Source organism: Episyrphus balteatus, chromosome 2, assembly GCF_945859705.1.
Source record: "Episyrphus balteatus chromosome 2, idEpiBalt1.1, whole genome shotgun sequence".
NCBI lineage: Eukaryota > Metazoa > Arthropoda > Insecta > Diptera > Syrphidae > Episyrphus > Episyrphus balteatus.
In genome coordinates this window covers 68,699,130-68,719,863 of record NC_079135.1, presented here as the reverse complement: position 1 = coordinate 68,719,863, position 20,734 = coordinate 68,699,130, and the positions used below count along the sequence as shown (strand labels likewise).

Here is a 20,734-nt window from a genome sequence, read left to right as displayed (position 1 = left end):
CTTTTTCACTCTTAAGCTTAACCAATATTGTAGATAGGTAGGAACTGCCTATTCGTATTTGTAAACAAAGCCATATTCTATCCTGAAATACAGCATCAAATCGTTGCCACCGAGTGCTGCATTTAAATTTAAGTAATACGAAAAATATTAGAAAAATTGAAGAAAAATCGACGTTTTTTTGCCATAAAATAATGATTTAAAATGTCATTCGGCAGATTTTTTTTTCAAATAACTTCTTTTACGAATAATACTTGCGAAAAAATAGATTTTCCATCATTTTTCATCGATAAAAAATCAAAAATTGGAAAATATATGGTGTTTTATACCCTCAGTTTTGGCATGTGCAAACAAAATTTCAAACGCAAAAATCTTTCTTATTTGACCTAATCCAGAAAAACTAAGAACGCCATCGTGTTCAGCAGACTCGAATTATCTTTAGTAGATATGAGAGCCCTCTGTCGGAAAAAAAAAGTTCAATTTTCGAACACAGTGTTATTAATCAACACCCTAAACCAAAATTTCAAAATAATTCGAAAATTCGATTAATCAAAAAAAAATTTCAATTTTTTTTTTAAATCCAAAAATTATTTTTTCAATATTTTTATTTTTGATTTATATAAAAACAATATAAGAGCTTTTGTTTAAAAATTAAGCAAGTCGTTTGGGAGAAAATCAGATTTTGAAATAAATGGTTCTATAAGAGGTACCGTTAAGGCTTTGGCTGCCATGTCGTACGTTTTCGTGCGACAACCAATATGAAATACGATGGCACTTAAAAGCTTGGCAGTCAAAGGGTTAATAACGATTTAAAAAAAAAAAAAACTTTTTCACTAAAAAACTTGTCCAAAAACTGGATGAGTTCAGAGTAATAATGGGTCAAGTTGGATGTGTTATGGTCTTTATAATTAAGTGTTTCATTTTATCTTAAATACAATGAAAGAAAGAAATTTTTGAGTTATATTGATCTTTTTTTTTTCAAAAGTTACTTTAGTTACTGAGAAAGAGCTTCTCAAAGTTCTGCAAATTTCAAATGGACTTGACCCATTATTATTCTGAACGTCTCAACTAATACTTCAGTTTTTTAATCAAAATTGTAGGAGCCGTTTTTCAATAAATTAAAGTGAATATTTTTATAAATTAGTTCCTTCTTCTAATTCAATGGATAAAATTGAAATTAAACAATAACTTGATGAAAAACTAGTATTCATAATATTATAAGGAAAAAAATTGAACATATTTTTTTCTTAAAATGATGTGGAATTTATCAAACTTTAAGAACTCATCAGTATATAGCAAAGAAAACAAACATTATAATAAAAAAGTTCAAAACAAAATTTTATTTAACAAAACAAAAACTATAACATAAAAATAATAATTAATCCAATTTGTCGCTATAATTCATTTAAAATTAAAGTTTTCAGTCAACGACAGTCTGAAATGTAATTTGATAAGTTATAAACGCGTATCTTTGCCCACAACTAACATTTAAATTCTTTAAATTAATCTCTTTTTGTTGACGATCGTTTCTTTTTCAAAGAAGCACAAATGAATAAAAATCTTGAATACAAAAAAATTCAAAATGTAAATTCAGTTTTATTTTTATTGCTTCTCTAATAATGGACTTTCTTTTCATGAGCCCTTAGATTCGCTTTTTGAGCATAAAAGTTTCCACAAATTTTACATTCAAACTGTCTATTTATATCGTGGACTCTTTCGTGTTTTTCCAAATCCGAAGAATTTGTAAAACCTTTGCAACAAACTTGACAAAGGTAGTTTTTTTCGTTTGTATGTGAACGCATATGAACTTTAAGTGAACTCGATTGAGAAAAGCTTTTTCCACAATAGTAACAAGGGAAAGGTTTTTCTTTAGTGTGCACTCTCAAGTGCATTCGATAGTTTGCCAGCTGTACGAATGCCTTTTGACAAAATGGACAGACAAAATTCCTTTCGTTGGCATGAATTCTCAGGTGAACGTCTAGGCTTGATTTCCTAGCTAGAGTCTTATAACAGATATGGCACGAATGTTTGGGGTTTTCATCAGTTTGCGGTTCCATGTCGTCGAAACTTATGGAATTCTCATTCTCGCGATCTGATAAAGTTCGCTTTCTGTCATTAGTTTTTACATTTATTGCTAGAGAGGTATTATTGTTCTCCTTTTCAGATGAAGGAGATTCTTTGTGATTGGGTTGATTACTATCTTTTGAACACAGTTCGAAGTGTTCGTCTTCTTTGTTTTCTGTCGAGGGTTGTTCGTTTTCCTCAGACTGGGTGGGAGTGTCTGGTAAAATATATACTTCGTATTCTTCTTCTTCGTTTTTCACCCCTTCTTTTTCTAAGGCCGTTTGGTTTTGTTCTTTTGGGAGTTCTGGAGTTTCTTTACGAGTCTTACAATTATTATGTTCAAGCAAAAAAGATACAGCGTGACTGCTCAGGGGAATGCCCAGATTATTCACGCTTTCTGTATTTGTTGCTATTTTTAATTGCTTTTTCAACTCTATCGAACTATTACCATCAACAAGTAATTCAGAATCGTTTTCATCATTTTCTTCTTTAAAATTGAGATCAGAAGTTTGATTGTAAAAAGTTCTGTAGGAATCAAGAACTTGGTTTTTGAACTCATAAGCATCCGATAGTTTACTGGTGCAGGTGCTGCACATTGTTTGACTCATGCCATCATTAAAGTCAACCTTTATATTAGAAAGAATATATTGGTTAACAAAATATAAATTTTCATACATTTTATTCATGTGCTAAAGTTTACCTTGATGCATGAAACAAACTCGAGTGCCTCGTGTAAAAGTACATTTTCATCTCCCAATGTTTCTGTCAGTATATTTGAATTGGATTGCAAATTGGAGCATATTCGACAAATGTCGATTGGCAGAATGATGAATTGCTCGTACATTTCATTTAATTGTATTTTTGTAAATCAAATTTAAAAATTTAGAAACAAACTAGAAAATGTGCGAAATGTTTTGGTTAATGTTTGATTCACAATCGGTTTTTTGAGCGCGGGATGACAGAAGACTGCAGCATTTACAATAGAGAATATTGAGTTCGGGAGCGGTTGTAGTTGAATGAGAGCCCTGTGCCAACGTTGGTAATTCTCACTTCTTTAAAGCCTGGTACGCTGTTCGTGCAGCGTCTAAAATTTTTCGAAAATTTGTATGGGAGCTAAAAATTAGCGCGATCTGCGTACACGAGTTAATGCAATTCGAAAACGTAAATAGAGAATTTCGTATGTATAGGTATTAGAGTTTTAAATAAGAATTTTTTACGTCTATTCGCAATTATGGTTTTAGTTTCTTCAATTTTCTGAGAAATGACAAAAAGTGTTTTTATCCCTATTTGAAAAGTCACTAATTAATTTATTATCTTTTTTTTAAATTATTTTTTATTTAATCGAGTCATTTAACTCGAGTTACTTAACTCGAGTTACAACCCGAGTTACCTGAATTTCAACTCGAGTTAACTTGAGTTGAAAAATCTACGGGTTGGTACATCACTAAGCAGAATAGGGCTGAAAATCAAACATAAAAAAGCTTAGCTTAGGGATTTTCTTGTAAAATTTTTTTTTGGTTGAAGCCTGGCACACAGCTCGCGCTAAATTTTAGCTCCCCTACAAATTATCGAAAAATTTTAGCCGAGCTAAAATCTATCTCATACAAATTATCGATTACTTGTATGGGAATTTTATCTCGGCTAAAATTTATCGCGAACAGCGTACAAGCTTGACAAATTAAATTCAAATTTTTTTTTATTGTTATATCCAGCAAAAAAAAAAACTGTTTTTTGGCTCGGTTTTTTTTTTAAATACTATTGTATTTCAAACATAAGTACTTTATTGTAATCAAAAATAAGTCTCAATAAATCTAAATTTGAATTTGGCTCGGTTTAACCGAAAGTAAAATAAAAAAACGGAAAAAGCGAAAACCGGTTTTTGTACTAACAACCGCCATCCCTATTATGACCAATGGTCCATATAGATCATCATTACAAAATACAACGATCTGCATCAAAATAGGAAAAGATTTCTATTTTCGTCTCTTTATCGCTTATATTCATATTCTCCAACTCAAGATCTATCTCTTATTTTTCTCCCTACCGGCAAACAAAAGCTAATTTTTGGTTGATCTTGATCCAGGTCCAAATGAATAGTAAAACACGGTTTATATTTATAAAAACCCGGAGTTAAAAAACACAGTTTCAAACCAGGGAGTCAAATTACGGCATACGATTACGATCATACGTTAACGTTTTGACTATTGCTGTCTCTATTTAACCATAAGATAATTGATAAACATATAGCGTCAGTACGTTAAAGTACGTATGCCGTGATTCGGCCCCAGAATTGAAAAAGAAGTTCTGAAATCCAAATCATAGGAAAACTGGTGTAAATCAATCTAAAGTTTTTTAAAGATTGGAAAAAAGCAACTTCAGATTGGATTATGGAACATTCGAGATGCTTAATTTAAAGTCACGAGTGAATTCATAAATTCTCAACTCCAATTTAGTGAGAAATAGTTAAAATCTTAAGAAAAAACCGCTGTTTCATAACATCAAAAACATGAAACAATCTTTCCACGGATTTGTGTTTCAATTTCACTGATACATTTCTGTCAGATAAAATTTATCGGCTGGATTTCAACCAGAAAAACTGAAATTTTCAATGATAAAAATTTTCAATGACAGAAATTTTCAATGATTGCTATAAACGACCTGTCATAAAATTTCCAATGATTGGTTTCAAACGTTGGAAATTAAAAATAAATTTTAACCTCTATATGTTAAATTGCCCATCATGTTGCCGTATTGTTTTTTTAAACTATTCTCTTCAAATTTATAAATGTTTGTAAATAGGCATCTACGAAATATTTAAGAATTTTCTGTTCCAATCGCATATAATGAGTTGCTATAAGAAGAAAGAAAACAGAAAACTAAAATAATAAAAACAAATTCATAATTTTTGTTTATGTTATGTGGACTTTATGAATAAAATTAAATTTAAAAAAGTTTAGTCAAAAATGCGTTTCGCCCTGGTACAACAGTTGGGCTCATCAGTTAGATGCTGTTGTACCCTTTCTAAAACGCAAAATTTTGGTCGATGATTACCGAAACTTATTAAATACTGTGAATTTTAATATTTCTAGGGGAAATTGATTAATTTTTTTTTTTAAATTGAATATAATGAGGAGCTTCATAGTTCATAGTTTAATGTTTTAAAAATATATAGGTACACAGTATTATTTGAAGACGTATTTCCTTAAGGAGTCAATAAAGTAAATTACAACTCATCATGGATGAAATCCATAAAATCAACAACAAAAGCCAACATAAATAAAAGAAATAATTGAAAAAAAAAAAATACATTTATCTATTAAATTATTTCAAAACTTTTAAAACAAATACATGTTTTCTTATTACAACAATGTCCCACTTGTTTCTTAATTCAAATTTTTTTTAAATTAATCAGTCTTCGTCATCAAGAGTTATAGTAACCAACTGTTGAAGCGAGTCTTGTTTAGATTTAGACGTAGTTTCATTATTTACTACTTCACAATTACTATCTTCAGTTAATTCGGAAACTTCAAACATAACCGGAGACAAAATTTGTCTAGTCACTTCTAAGCTTTCTATTCGTGTTGTTTCCAGAACATAGAAGCCATTTTCATCAATACGATACGTAAAACGTTTGTGCCCCGAAGGTAATTGGAATTTATGTTTAGCAATCAAATGCTTTGACAGAAGATTCCCATATTTAAATAGCTTATCGCAACAATGGCAGAGATATATCGATGGACTATTGGCATGAACTTCGAGATAATGCTAGAAAGAAATAAATAATATTTAGTTTTGTTTTACCTTCTTCCTTATACTTAGAACTAACCTTTCGAAGGGAATGATACGACTTAACTGTGTAACTGCAACCGGCTTCTCCACATCGTTGCGTACACTTAATATGAATATGTCGCTTGTGTTTAGCCAAATCCGACTTGGTAACACAACTGTAATCGCAATCAGGACATCGAATCGGTCGGTCTTTCAAATGGCGATAGCGAATATGAGTGGCGAGAGCATTGGAAGAATTGCAAGTCATATCACACATTGAGCATTTGAGACAGTTTACATGGGTCACCACATGATTCCGCAGAAGTTTCTCAGTTGCGTAGAATTTAAAACATTGTCCGCACTGATATTTGTGTGCTGAAAGAATTAAATACATTAAGTCAGTTTCGGGGAAAATTGATAAATAGGCAGGGCGGCCATTCCAGACACGCTAAACTCATCGAGCTAAAGAAAATTTCAAGTTGGAAGTGAAAGAGGCCTATCAGTAGTTACGAAAACCAACCACAGGTCTTCCCGTCCGCATCCTGGCACGATTGGCGTTGTAAAGTGCATTTTGCATCTCATAGAGCTAAAAGACGATATTGGTGTCAAATTAAAGGTAATAATATCTTCTTCTTTTTAAATTTAGATGTTTTATGGGTCAAAAGTTGCCAGTTTCGAAACCTAGACCGTTTTAATATTAGAAGCGATGAAAGTGAGTTTTTTCATAGTCTTGTTTTTGGTATGTTGGTCGATGAGTTAAGGAATTTTTTCGCTATTAAATAAAAACAAGAGTCATTAGCATTGAAATACAAAACGATCTTTTGGAAAAAGCTTAATAGAACCTTAACAACGACCCAAAGTGAATGCAAAACTATGAATAATTCAGAAAAAAGTCTCAAATATTACGCTGCGCCCCTTTGAGCTTATCGAATTAATAGTGTAATAATTAAAGCTAAAAAAATGTCAATATTAGGGAACCCGGCCGAACAGCTCTGATTTTGATGATTTTTTTTTTCAAACGACCGGTAATTAAAAATACTTTAAAGTCTTTAGATTAAATATTGCCGCTGTTGCCGTTTTGATTTTTTAAATTTAATTGAAGATTTTTGTGAACAAAACATTTTTTTTTTTCAAAAATTTTGCTTAAATTTCATAAATTTACTAATTTTGTGTTTGAAGTAAGAAAATTGCATTTATCGCTTAAACTCACATTTTTTTTTTTTTTTCTTAAATTACCTAGAGAATCTTTTGATATCATTTATTTTATGAAATTCAAGAAAAAAAAAATTAATTTTAATTTTTAAAAACAATACGGCAACATCGGAAATTTTTAACCTATAGACTTTGAAGTATTTTTGATAACCGACGATTGAAAAAATATATCATTAAAATCAGAGCTGTTCGGCTGGGTTCCCTAATAATTTGCTTTAGTTACTCCACTATAAAAGGCATTCATTTCGAATTAAAGCTATTAATGACTACTTTTGGGAACCAGGGGTCGAATTACGGCATACGTTCGTTAACGAATGGTTGCTATGTGTCCCTATCGTTTTCTAATAATTAAATAAAGACAGAAATAGTCAAAACGTTAACGTATGATCGTAATCGTATGCCGTAATTCGACCCCAGCTCTTCCAAGTCAAAAATTGGAAGTTAGGCATGAAGCCTGTTTTAAGGTAAGGAGCATTTTTCACTTATAACGTTGATTTGATACTAACAAAACTACTTAACTCGTCCACGAACACCACCTTTAGGGGTGAAATCGGCTATTTTAATTTGTGATCGGTGATAGTCAGAAGAACCAAATTTGTACTGCGGAAATCATATTTCTCAGAGCAAATTGGTCTTTTCTGATTATCACCAATCACAAATCAGAATAGAAGGTTCCACCGCACGACTTTAGCCAAGAAGTCATGTTTAGCGCTTCTAACCTTAAAACGGGCCGAATGACAAAACTGTCAGGCTTTCACCCGGAAGACCTTTTAATTTTGATAGCTGACAAGTGCCAATATCACCTTTAATTTGACACCAACATGGTCTTTTAGCTCTATGAAGACCTGTGGTTTTCGTAACTACTAATTGCTCTCTTTCACTTCCAATTTGAAATTTTCTTAAGCTCGTTTCTGCAGTGGCCGCCCGGTCTAAAACTCACTATTATTACTCTCCTGTCGTCTACAATGATCGAATAATGTTGTTTTTGTACGAAAGAGTTCGCCGCAGTTAAAGCATCCAAATAGTTTTTGATTGGAATGCATTCGAGTGTGCTCTGTGAGTCGGTACTTGTTATTGAATATTTTCTTACAATACTGCCAATTGCATCTTGCTTTAGGCATATTTTCTTCGTGTGTCCTTAACATATCATAGTCGAAGGAAGAATGGAGGGCAACGTGGTTTTGGAACTCAATAACAGAGACAAAATTGCGATTGCAATTCACCCAATGGCATTCAAAGTTATGCTTAAGTTCTGGCAGAGAGTTTTTGTTAGTTTCGATGATAGCACAATCTGGAATTTTGGCTTTTTTGCATTCAACTCGGCCAATATTTAACAAAGTCGAGTGATATCCATGATAGTAGACATGTCGTTGTAGTTCAGTTGAACAAGTGCATGAAAAATTACATGAATTCCACTTGCAAGTGTAAGGAGCTGTACAAGTACATGGGAATTATTTTGAGAGGATTCAAAATAACAAGTTTTTTTTCTTACCTTTGAGACGAATGTTTTCCAAGTGTTTGCGAAGGTGTTGGTCGAGTTCTAAGCTAGAACTCAACTCTTCTGTGCATTTCTTCCAATTGCAACAAAAAGCATGCTGTAAATTGAATATTACAATGTTAAAAAAAAAAACAAGAAATTATTTTTTAGGAACCTTTTTGGTATCTTGGGTTTCATTTTCAATTTTTGGAGAATCTTTAACAGCCACTGCTGGCCTGGTCACAAGTTTTGGTCGAGGAATTACTACAGTTTTTTGTGATCTTAAATTGAAATTAGGCATAGTATTATAAATTGTTTTGAGACAAATAATTCAAAAATGCAAATTTGTTTCCCAGAAAAGATTCACTGAAAACAAATTTGGTGACTTCTTTTCACTTGTGGCGGCTTGTTTGCTTCAGAATATGCCAACTTGACAACCTACTGCAACTGCAACATAAATGGACTAGTTCAGATTAGGTCTGTTTGGGTACTGCCTAATGTCGTTTTCTATTGACGAATCTCAGAATAGTATAGTATAGTATAGTATTTTTATTGAGATTTTTTTTGTTTACAGGTTACATTGGTTACTTAACACTATTCAGTTTATTATACTTGCTGACTTTGAATTGGCCAAGCTACACTTTTAATGTTTTTATAACTTATTTTTTAATTTAGTTTGACAATTTATATTAATGTTTGCAAAATGTGACTGCATTGACCTACTATATATGGACTGCTAGCCGTTTGACTTTTCCATAGAAAAATTGAAAAAAAATGATTCCACATCTTTCTAGCTCTACTAGCGGTATAACCTTAGTCGGCGAAAAGAGGAAACTTTTAGTGAATGACATCTGTCGTTAAAAGGTAGTGCTTTCTCTGTTTTTCTATATTTGTTCCTTTCGCACTTCGTCAAAAATGTTGCACTTATTCTCCGCTTTTTTTTAGGGCGCTAGTATCGCGAAGAAACAAGTGGAACCAACCTGAATATGCTTCTAGCAGTCCATATATATTAAGTCAATGTGTGACTGATTTAATAGAAATGTGTTCACTCAATGAGAACCATACAACTTTATGTCATAAGCAAGAAAAAGAAAGATAGAAAAGAGATAACAATATAAATATGAACAGTAGAGATAGATGTGATAAAGTCCACATCTCCTCTGAAACACATGCAACTGTGTGCGTTGTTTTATACATAGATACCTTTATATTTATGTCGTTTTCTTTCACTCTATTAAGGAGTACTCTAAATTTGTACTCCTTTTTCTGGTGTGAAAGAACATAATGAGAGTAATTTTTTTTTGTAATTGTGTGTGTGACAAGGCAAAAATGGATAATTTCCTTGAAAAAAATAGTGATAACAGGATTTTTTTTTTATTGATGAAGAACACTGGCGGAAATTTTTTTTTATTCGGTTTTCAATTTCATTTTGGGAAAAGTGAAGAATTAACGAAAAAATGGAAGAAATATATCTGGCGGAATATAATACAGTAGAAAATATATTCATAATGGTTGTTTTTGTTAGTAACAAATAAGTTTGAAAGAAAAACTTTTCGCATTTTTCAATTTTCAAACAAAATTTTAAAATGTCAAACTTCAAATTCATAAGTGTGTGTGCAAGTCCCTGTGCAAATCGGTGTAAATCTGACTAAAAATGTGGAGTAAATCCGGGGTACTCCGTAGTACTAAAATTACTCCGGAGTAATGTTTTTTTTACACTTTTGTGGCGTCAAAGAACACAAAACCTTCAAAAGTGCAAAAATAAGTACTAAAAGGGTACTCTCATTGGAGTGAAAGAAAACGACATTAGATACATTTTTTTTTCTTTTATTTTATTTTTTTTTTTTGTTTCTATAGCCTGGTACGCTGCTCGCGCTAAATTTTAGCTGAGATAAAATTCCCATACAAGTTATCGATAACTTGTATGGGATCCATTTTATCTCGGCTAAAAATTTTCGATAATTTGTATGGGAGCTAAAATTTAGCGCGAGCAGCGTACCAGGCTTATGTGAGTAGAAGGTATATGTGGTTAAGTTACTTACATGCTATGTTTTTTATTTTTTTTTTTTTTTTTTTTTTTAATATTTATCTTTTGAAGTATATCACAAACTTATTGTTATTTGTACTTTACAGATAAGAAAAGTCAATACTTATTATTAATCAGTCGATTTTAAATTTACTAGAACAATTTAAAGTTAATTAGATCACATGTATTATCGAGTTTCACAGCCAATTAGTGGCACTATATATGTATATTCTTAAAGCTAAAGTCAAAGTTTGATTATTAAGTTGAAATTTGTACTCTTAAGATAATTTATTTAATTCAAATATTTTATTTTTAGTAGTTATACATTTTGGGAAAGAAGAAAAATAAAAACTAAAAATCTGAAATTCATAAAGTTTTTTTTTTTTTTTTGTTTTTGTTTGTTTAGTTGTTTTTTTTTTATTTTTTTTTTTTTTTTTTTTTTTATTTTTTATAAGTAATTCATAGTTTTATGTTTAAAGGGTTTGCAAAGGTAATTCAGTCTATTGGAATGTGGAACTTCTTAGCCACGGTAATTGTTACAAGAACTTTTTTTATAAAATGGGGCGATAAACAAATTTTCTTCAGGGTTCAGGCTGAAATCAATACTGGAACCCTCATTGAGGATGCTAATTGGGGAGAGATAGTATCGGTCATTAATTGAATGGTTAACGTTTTCAGAAAACACTCTCTGTAGGATCGGGTTTTCGTGGTGTTGCATAGCTGAGATTCTCTTTTTAGAAAGTGAGACTAGGTACTGAAGCAGTGGAGTGATACCAGATTCATCGTAAAGAGTCTTGTTCGAATGCCATTTCCCAGAGGGTCTACGGTGCTTGTTAGTGCATTTTCTTATAATTCTTCTCTCAAATCTTTGTAGCTCAGAAGCAACATTGGGGGATATGTTAAACCAAATGAGGAAAGCATATGAGATAAGCGGACGAATTAATGTTTTATACATGAGTAGTTTAGTTTTTTTCTCTACGTTCTTTGAGTTTAAGAGAAGTTTGAGTTTAGCTGCTGCAGCTTTACTGTTGCAGAGTGCAGCTCTTGCATGTGGGTTCATTTTTAGGCGTTCGTGTAGACGAACTCCAAGGTATTTGATGGATTGCTTAAGTGGGATTGTGTTGCCTTCGATTAGAAGCTTTAGATGGCGGCTTTCGCGAACTGCAAGATGGTGTCCTTTCCCAGAGGCATTGCGGAAACATATAAGTTCGCACTTTTTGTAATTAGGTTTGATTCCCCATCTATTGTAATACGGGATTACATTATTTAAATGATTTTTTATTTCGCTGAGAGCGTCGTGAGGTCTTTCATGAGAGCTGAATAAAATAGTATCATCCGCATATAATAAAGTATTGGAATCATTGTGTTGAATCGGGAAATCGAAAAGGTACAGATTGAATAAGAGAGGTCCCAGGATAGATCCTTGGGGAACTCCTGATAAAATAGGGATAGGATCAGATAGAAGATTTTCGAAATCAACTAGTATGCTCCTATTTGATAAAAAGTTAGAGATGATTTTAATGAATTTTGGAGGGAAATTCAATTGGTTTAATTTATATATAAGACCTGCGTGCCATACTGAGTCAAATGCTTTGTTGAGGTCGAGGGCACAGGCTACAGTGCACTTTTTTTGTCTTAAATTATTGAGTACGTGATCTTGTAAAGCAAGTAATGCATGTTCAGTTGAATGCCCACGTTTAAAGCCAAACTGCTGGGGTTGGGTGAGTTCCTCATCAAAATGAATTTGAATTTTTTCAATTATAATTTTTTCTAGTATTTTACCAGCGTTAGGGAGGAGTGAAATAGGGCGAAAATTTTCAATGTTATTGGAGCTATTTTTTTTTTTAATCGGTTTTAATTTGGCAACTTTCCAAAAATTTGGAAAATAACAGTTATTAAGGCAATTGTTGAAAATAGGGGTCAAGAACTTAGCAATTGTTGAATTGGATTTTCGGAGAATGAAATTGGGTATATTATCCGGTCCAGAAGATTTTTTGTTATTGAGAGAGAAAATTATTGATTCGACTGAACTTTTTGAAATAAATGAATTATTGGGAGAGGAATCGGACCTGTCAGTTGGAGAAAAATTATGGATTCTGAAATCGGAGTTCCAGACATTGAAAGAAGAATTAAATGTGTTAACTTCCAGCGTGTTAGTAATGTCAAATTGGGGAGTTTTCAATGAGAATAGATTAGTGTAATAATTTTCAAAAGCCCTGATCTTTTCTAAAGGTGTATCACAAATTATGTCTCCATACGTAATAGGGTGATCATAGTCTGACTCAATTTTTTTCCTTGCAGTTATTTGATCAATAACTTCGAATCTCAGAATGAGATTTGTGAATTTGACAGCTGAAAGGGGGGGTGAAGAGGGGAAATAGTGGACAAATCTCAGATTTCATGATCTATTTGCGTCATGAGATTCAAAAAAATGACAAAAAAATGAATCTGAGATTCAAGAATCTGATTCTGGATTTTTATCAAGATTCACGCATAAGGCTAGGTGCACACATGCGATTTTAGTCGCGCGATTATTCAGTCGCAAAAATGGATCACAAGGATTTCAATGGCTGTGAACTAGGCTTGTGTAGTTCGCGAACGAACTAGTTTCATAAACTAGTGCATCTTGGTGAACTTAGTTCTCTTACTTAAAGCCTGGTACGCTGCTCGCGCTAAATTTTAGCTCCCATACAAATTATCGAAAATTTTTAGCCGAGATAAAATAGATCCCATACAAGTTATCGATAACTTGTATGGGAATTTTATCTCAGCTAAATTTTAGCGCGAGCAGCGTACCAGACTTTAGTTCAATTTAGTTCGCGAATAGCGAAGAAGATTTTTTTCAACAAACTAAACAGCAACCTAGAGCAGTCGTTATATGACATTTCAAAACAGCTTGCGCTCACCTTTCATTGGGCACGTTCAAAGAGCTAACAAAAAGCTATCGGATAGTGTAAAGTCTTACAACACTACAACAACAAAATAGGGGTATTCACGATCTGGTGCAACAGGCCTAGTAAAAATGTAAAATTTTATTTTTTTGCAATAGATCGTGAACGCCCCTTTTCTTATATATAGTAAATATTGAAGCATGAATGAAATCCATTATGTTTTTTTTTAACAGTGTTGTTCCTCCACTGTTGCTTCTTCTTTTTTTTCCATTTTTTATAATTTAATTCTTTGTTTTGTTCGGGTTAATTAATTTTCACAAATTATTTTACATCAAAAGAAACTAACAGCCCTATTCTGGGCAACCTCACTGATGCCTCACAAGTCAAAATAACCTCATAACTCGAGTTGAACTCGATTTTGTGACTTTTTCGAATTCTAACGAAAACCTCACAGTCACAAGAACCTCATAAGGAGTGGTGAGTTTGATTTTGTGAGGTTTTTCGAATTCTGGGGTACCCTCACAACTTGTGAGCCTCATGAAAATTGTTAAAATTGTGATCTCCTTCAGAGCAGTTCACTACTCACAAATTACTAGAGTTTTGATATTTTTTGTTTCCATAAATATTTTGGGAACAATTTTAAGTTTTGTTTTTATTTTTGATTTAACAAAAATTGAATTAGATTTTGTTTTGTTGCATCTTATTGCAGAAAAAAATCAAAATCAATAACCAATAACCAATTCCAAGAAGACACCCTAAGCACCTTCAAAGATTTTTGTGGAGTTTCTACATAGGAATCCATCAACAGCAAAAATGACTTGCACATGACCGTAAACTTGCGGTAATAGTTTATGTTTTTTTGGCGTCTTTGTTGGCAATGATATTGTGAGCGACACTGTCGATGAACAAAACTCTGTTGAAGGTCTACAAAACTCTAGCATTTTGTCTACGTTGTAATAATTGGTATTGCCTTCCATGTATCTCTGCAGACATTCGGTTGCCAAGTCAAGCTGCTTGCGTTTTGTGTCCAGCGAATAGAGCATATTGAATACATGTCGTGCCTTTCGGGAATTGATTATATTTCCTTGGAAGAAATCGAAAATATATGAAAAAATAGTAGATTTTTATTTATATTCAAAATGTGTTGTTTTTTTTTTATCTGAATTGTTCTGACAAATCAAATGGCTGTCAAAATAAAAACTCACCTCTTCTTTGGTGAATTTGCTGTGAGGTTTCTTATGAGGCGCAAATTGTGACAACCTCATAAGAAACCTCACAAAAATAACCTCACAAAAAATTGTGACTTTGTGAGCATCACAACTCCAGAATAGCCCTGTAACAGGCCTATTCTGGCAAACCTCACTGATGCCTCACAAGTCACAATAACCTCACAACTCGAGTTGAACTCAATTTTGTGACTTTTTCGTATTCTAACGAAAACCTCACAGATCCACAGTCCTCACAAGAACCTCATAAGGTGTGGTGAGTTTGATTTTGTGAGGTTTTTCGTATTCTGGCGTTCCCTCACAACTTGTGACCCTCATAAAAATTGTTAAAATTGTGATCTCCTTCAGAGCAGGTCACAACTCACAAATTATTAGAGTTTTGATATTTATAATTTGCATACATTTTTTTGAGAACAAATTAAAGTTTTTTTTTTGTATACATGATTTAACAAAAATGCAATTAGACCTTGTTTTGTTGCATCTTTATTGCAGAAAAAAGTCAAAATCTATCTGGGTGTTACTTTAGACAACGATATTTTTAATCACAGCATAACGATTTTATGCTTGAGACCAATAGAGAGCTGGAGTAGCTCAAGGAGTGGCCATATCATTCATCACCTCACTCAAATCGAAAGAGAAAACGAAGTTCACGGACCCACAACGAACAAGCCATGTTCGAACCATAGTATTTCTTTGCATTTCTTAAATTTAACACCAACTCTATGATGACTTTGGTGAACGATTCAGTGGAGGCAATATCGAAGTTATGCAAGATCCTAATGGGACGTAAACCTTGGAAAAGGTGCATTTTTGTACAACGGCAAATCCTATGGCAAATAGAGAAGTAAGTCAGGTGACTGTTGTAATCGCCAAACAAAAGTATTCCCCCAAAAGAACAACGGCGTTGGAGATTATGTGATAATTGCAAATAGTTTCTCGAGAGCCCATATAGGATGGTGATATCGATGCTGTGTTTTGGTTTGAGATTCTCTCCATTTACCTGTGTACCATTCCGTTAGGTTGATCAAAATTCAGAATCATAATTAATCAACAAAATGTTATCGTATGCTGACTGAATAAAGTTTCAATATTTTTTAATGAAATTGTGTTTAAAATTTGTGCCTGATGGGGATTGGACATGGGATGTACTTACATTTCAAAAGCCCATGACTTTTTCCATAAGAAAAACACTTATATCTTATATGCAATTAACAAAAAAAAAAAGCGATTTTATTTTGCTATGTAATTTTTCTTTAGGTATTCCAAAGAAAATATTTTTTCATTTAGCGCGAGCAGCGTACCAGGCTTATTGCAAAATAAAAATACAATGGAGTAAAATTATTTTTGACAGATGGCAGCTCACCGTCGCGTCGCCCATGATAAACAGTTTGTCTTTTTTATTCTGTTTATAATGGTTGTCGCTAGTGAAAATTAATTAACCCGAACAAAACAAAGAATTAAATTATAAAAAATGGAAAAAAGAAGAAGCAACGGTGGAGGAAAAAAAAACATCATTCATGTTTCAATATTTACTATAAATATATATTGTAAAAAAATAAAATTTTATATTTTTACTAAGCCTGTTGCACCAGATCGTGAATACCCCTAATGTTAAAAATAAGCAAGGAAACGAACCTTTTTCTGTCAAAAAATAATCTGAAGGTATCCGAGAATTTCTGGTATACCTCAGGTATCCGAGTGATCAGCTGATTTGACCTTTTTTTATTTTGATTACTTTTCGGGCGATTATTCAGCTTGAAAACAAAAAAAATTGCAAGAAATAAAGTCAAAGCGATTTCCTACTAACAATTTTGCTTCTATAATGCTTTACAGAAGCAACAATTGCATCTGTAAAGCCTTATAGAACCAAAATTGTTTGTCGGGTTGTGCAAGAGTACTATTCAACAATAAAAAAAATGTAATTTGCTAAAAAGAAACAGCTTCCTCTTCTCAATATTTACATATTTTTTTAGTAGCTGCTTGGGGCAAGCTATCTGGATACCTCTTCGTTCAAAAAGATATTCCAGATACCGGTATCCCAGATAGCCTGTATCCGATAGGTGTTTGAACGTGCCCATTATCATTATTTTTATATATGTTTTGGGTGAAAGGATGTTGCATCTGTATAGGGAATTTTCAAATTTGGTCCTTATTGTCTTATACGCCGACAGCGCCCTTTTAACCCGACAAACGTTTAAATAATAGAGAGGTTCAGAAACCAAAGTGCATGTGAATTTGCATTCAATTCTTTGTGGAGCGAAATCTGTTCTTCTGCTCTACTTCAAGATTTAGATGTAAAAGGCACAGGTCGCTTGCGCCAGTATCAGCGTTTCTTCTTCAAGCACCACTTACTCTTATTTCTGAGCAAGAACAAAAAACAAGTGGCATCTTGTGGTCCTTACATTACTTCGATTTAATGAAGCAAACGAACTTCTTCTAGAATTTCGTCAGGATTCAGAAAGTTCGACAAGTATATGAACGAAATTAAGAATTTGTATAAAAAATAAAATAAGTATCTGTTATTTGTAGGTTGTATTTGTTTTATTATGTAGAATGAGTCAATTTTACATAAATTTGGATACAGTTTGTACAAACTGATTTTGTTTTTGATTCTAACAAAACCGGAGTGATTACAATAAATTGAACTAAAATGAACTAGTTCGGAACTAGTTCAGTAGCGTGATTTGAACTAAAGTGATCGATCGCTCAAAAGAACTAAAGTGCCCAACTCTACTGTGAACACACATGCTTCCCGCGATTAAAAATTTGAAAATTGTGTCTACAGTCATTGAAATTCTTGTCATCTTATTTTCGACTGAATAATCTCGCGATCAAAATCGATAAAATTCCCATACAAGTTATCGATAATTTGTATGGGATCTATTTTAGCTCGGCTAAAATTTTTCGATAATTTGTATGGGAGCTAAAATTTAGCGCGAGCTGCGTACCAGGCTTATGGGAGCTAAAATTTAGCTCGAACAGCGTACCAGGCTTTAAACAAAACATCTACTATTGGTAGACTACCACCTCCAATGGAACGTGGCTATTATCATATTCAGAGCAGATCACAAATTCAAAAGTTTTTGTTTTTGTAAAATTTGTTCAAATATTTTTTGTTCTAGTCGACAGGGTATTAAACGAATGTATTCATTTTTTGAACAATCATTTTTTGCTGAACGCTGCCAATGGTAATTTTTTCGATAAATATCGTACATTCATCGAAATTTTATTTCTATCGAAAATGGAGTCGTTGCAACATGGCTGACAACAGCTCTTTCCGCCCATTGACGTCTAGAGGTAATGATCACAATTCATAACTTATTCTTAATTCGTTTATATCTGAAGCAATCTGAAGTCTATTTCAATGGTTTATTTTCTAAAAGTTGTTAAATTAATACTTTTTAATTTCAACAATAGTTTCTAATTAATATTTTTCAATTATTCTTCCAGCACAATGGCTGTTCGCTACGAACTTTGTATTGGTCTCAACAAGGGACATAAAACCACTAAAATAAAGAATGTCAAGTACACCGGTGACAAGAAAGTCAAGGGACTGCGTGGTTCTCGTCTAAAGAACGTAAGTATCTTATTTTGTTAAGTATTTTAATAAAAGTAGAATTGTGTATTTTTTCCAATGATGATTCATAAACCATTCACAGACAACCATTACAGTTTTTATCCTTAGGTGGCTGCTCTCCAATATTCTTTTGGGGAGTTTAAACCTTTTGATAAAACTATGGTCCCTGGTTACTAACTGGCTCTGAGAAAAAATTCATTTTTCATAAAGAAATTCATAAAATTGATGTTTAATTCAATTGTTTAATGTTGTTTGTATTTTCTTTACAGATCCAAACACGTCACACCCGTTTCATGAGGGATCTTGTTAGGGAAGTCGTCGGACATGCCCCATACGAGAAGAGAACCATGGAATTGTTGAAAGTGTCCAAGGACAAGCGTGCTTTGAAGTTCTTGAAGCGACGATTGGGAACACACATCCGCGCCAAGAGGAAGCGTGAAGAACTTTCCAACATCCTCACTCAAATGAGGAAGACTCAAGCTCACGCTAAGTAATTTTTTTAAAACCTGAACATAGTAATAAAAAAAGTGTTAAATGAGAAAATCTGTGTTGGTTTATTGAAATTTTGAAGATTTTAATCTATAATGAAGACAAAGTATCTAGTAGTTGAGTGAAACAAAAAAATGGAAACAAGATGCTAATAAGGCATTTGTGATTATTTCAAGAAACTGTGCATCTTAACGCACTTGAACTCCAGGACAAAGTAGTTGCAAAAAGAACCGTAAGACAAAGTAATTAAAGATGGCATCTTCCATTTCTAGGAAAAAGGGTTTATTGAAGACGTAAAACACGTTTATTGTATACCTCTGTAATATCGATTCACTTACAATTTCTCTGCGAAAAGGAAATTATTCGAAACCATGTGCTCCAGCCATCCGCTTGGTATGGCTTGATCTTTGAAGCAAACGCTGTACATCAACATGATTTATTCGATATTAGCTTCGTTCCTTCCACCATCCTGGTTTACTCTAGAACTACTCACGCTTTTCTGCCGATGAGGATGGTAATTGCATTGATTCGTTGAAAGTGCGTTCCATTAAAAATCGCTCGTGGTTTACTCTAGAACTACTCACGCTTTTCTGCCGATGAGGATGGTAATTGCATTGATTCGTTAAAAGTGCGTTCCATTAAAAATCGCTAGTAAACCACTAGTGGTACTTTGCCACCTCCCAAGCATGATATTTTTGACGTGAAGGCTTCGTCGGATTTGAGTACTTACACAGCTATAATAATTATAAATAAATACTTCAAGAGCTAATTTATAACCATTTTAGCCCTGTTCCACTGGAGATGGTAGTTTACTCGTGAGTAGAAATCTACTACAACTACACATTCCTATCTCCTCGAGTAGATGATCATGGTGTTAATCGAAGTACTAGGTCTAGCCATGAGTAAACTACTGTTGGAAAAATGTTCTTGAATGCAGTATTTCTATTGCCAATAGAAATATATCCCCAATAAATGAAAGAAAATCTTTTTACAAAAGAATAAAGATTTAATTTATTAACGACTTAATTGAATTCCAAATTGAGTAATGAAAAATATTATAAATTTTATACAAATGAAAAACGAACTACAAACTTGATCAGTTAAAATATAAAAATCAAAGTATTTAAACGTAAAGTGTAAATGTTAATTACAACACTCCTCCTCATTTACACAAACATACCACATAGTTCTCTTAACATTGTATGTCGTGTAGCCATCAGTGGTTTAGTTAGTAAATCAGCTACCATAGTTTCTGTAGGACAGTATTTGCAAATAATTATATCTTTTTTCACATAGTCTTTTACAAAATGAAATCGGGTATCGATGTGCTTAGTTCTGTTTAAAAATTTTTCTTCTTCAATTAGTTTTAAACAGCTTTGATTGTCTTCGTATATTGTTGTTGGTTCTTCTTTTTATTCTTGAATTTCAATCAATATACGACGAATCCATGAAGCTTCCTTGCATGCTTCCGATAGAGCAATGAATTCAGCTTCTGTTGAAGAAAGTGCCACACAAGGTTGTTTTCGACATGCTCAACTCAGACTCACAACTCCGCCGTTTAACTTGAATACGTAACCAGAGGTGCGTTCTTTTTCTAACAATAGTCAACGATCGTTGTTATGTCAAAAATTATTGTTGAAGTGCCATTGTTAGAAATCGTTGGATTTTTTACAAATCATTTAGGAACGATTTATTGTTAGAGATTGTTAGACTGTCAAACCACCAGCTAAATTTCTTTTGAGAATACTTTTATTTCCATATTATAACAAAAAAAATTGTTTTTTATTCACAATAAATTATCTTTCATCAAAAAATTACAAAACTCTCTTTTTATTTTCATTTTTTCCGCTTATTTCCAAAAGAAAAAAAATCTTTGAGGCCCATTTGCTCATACTAGTCATAGATTCTCATCTTAGCTAGGTCGAACATAACTCTTGTGTTTTACTTAGTTTATTCTAAGTTGCTAAAAAATATTTATGTTTAACCTAGCAATGATTTACTTTCATG

The 20,734-nt window shown here is 32.7% G+C and overlaps 3 protein-coding genes across 4 annotated transcripts; 1 reads left to right on the top strand and 2 right to left on the bottom strand.

The window, feature by feature from the left end:
* Positions 1-1,573: 1,573 nt before the first annotated feature.
* LOC129909849 (zinc finger protein 26-like) lies at positions 1,574-3,019 on the bottom strand. The gene is made up of 2 exons (XM_055986969.1): positions 2,762-3,019; positions 1,574-2,687 (listed from the first exon to the last, which is right to left on the bottom strand). Exons 1-2 carry the CDS (start codon positions 2,903-2,905, stop codon positions 1,611-1,613), a joined length of 1,221 nt encoding a protein of 406 aa, XP_055842944.1. The 5' UTR covers positions 2,906-3,019; the 3' UTR covers positions 1,574-1,610.
* Positions 3,020-5,350: 2,331 nt separating this feature from the next.
* LOC129911906 (histone H4 transcription factor) lies at positions 5,351-8,936 on the bottom strand. Its single transcript, XM_055989906.1, has 5 exons — positions 8,694-8,936; positions 8,534-8,636; positions 7,982-8,473; positions 5,888-6,204; positions 5,351-5,826 (listed from the first exon to the last, which is right to left on the bottom strand). The coding sequence occupies exons 1-5, from the start codon at positions 8,817-8,819 to the stop codon at positions 5,470-5,472; spliced, it is 1,395 nt and encodes a 464-aa protein (XP_055845881.1). The 5' UTR covers positions 8,820-8,936; the 3' UTR covers positions 5,351-5,469.
* An 8,938-nt stretch (positions 8,937-17,874) lies between these two features.
* LOC129909935 (60S ribosomal protein L36) lies at positions 17,875-18,773 on the top strand. 2 transcript variants are annotated; one of them, XM_055987107.1, is made up of 3 exons: positions 17,875-17,958; positions 18,112-18,238; positions 18,508-18,773. In XM_055987107.1, exons 2-3 carry the CDS (start codon positions 18,116-18,118, stop codon positions 18,730-18,732), a joined length of 348 nt encoding a protein of 115 aa, XP_055843082.1. In that variant the 5' UTR covers positions 17,875-17,958; positions 18,112-18,115; the 3' UTR covers positions 18,733-18,773. The 2 variants fall into 2 exon arrangements, with proteins under 2 accessions (XP_055843082.1, XP_055843083.1); XM_055987108.1 differs by lacking the exon at positions 17,875-17,958 and adding an exon at positions 18,019-18,043.
* Positions 18,774-20,734: the final 1,961 nt, after the last annotated feature.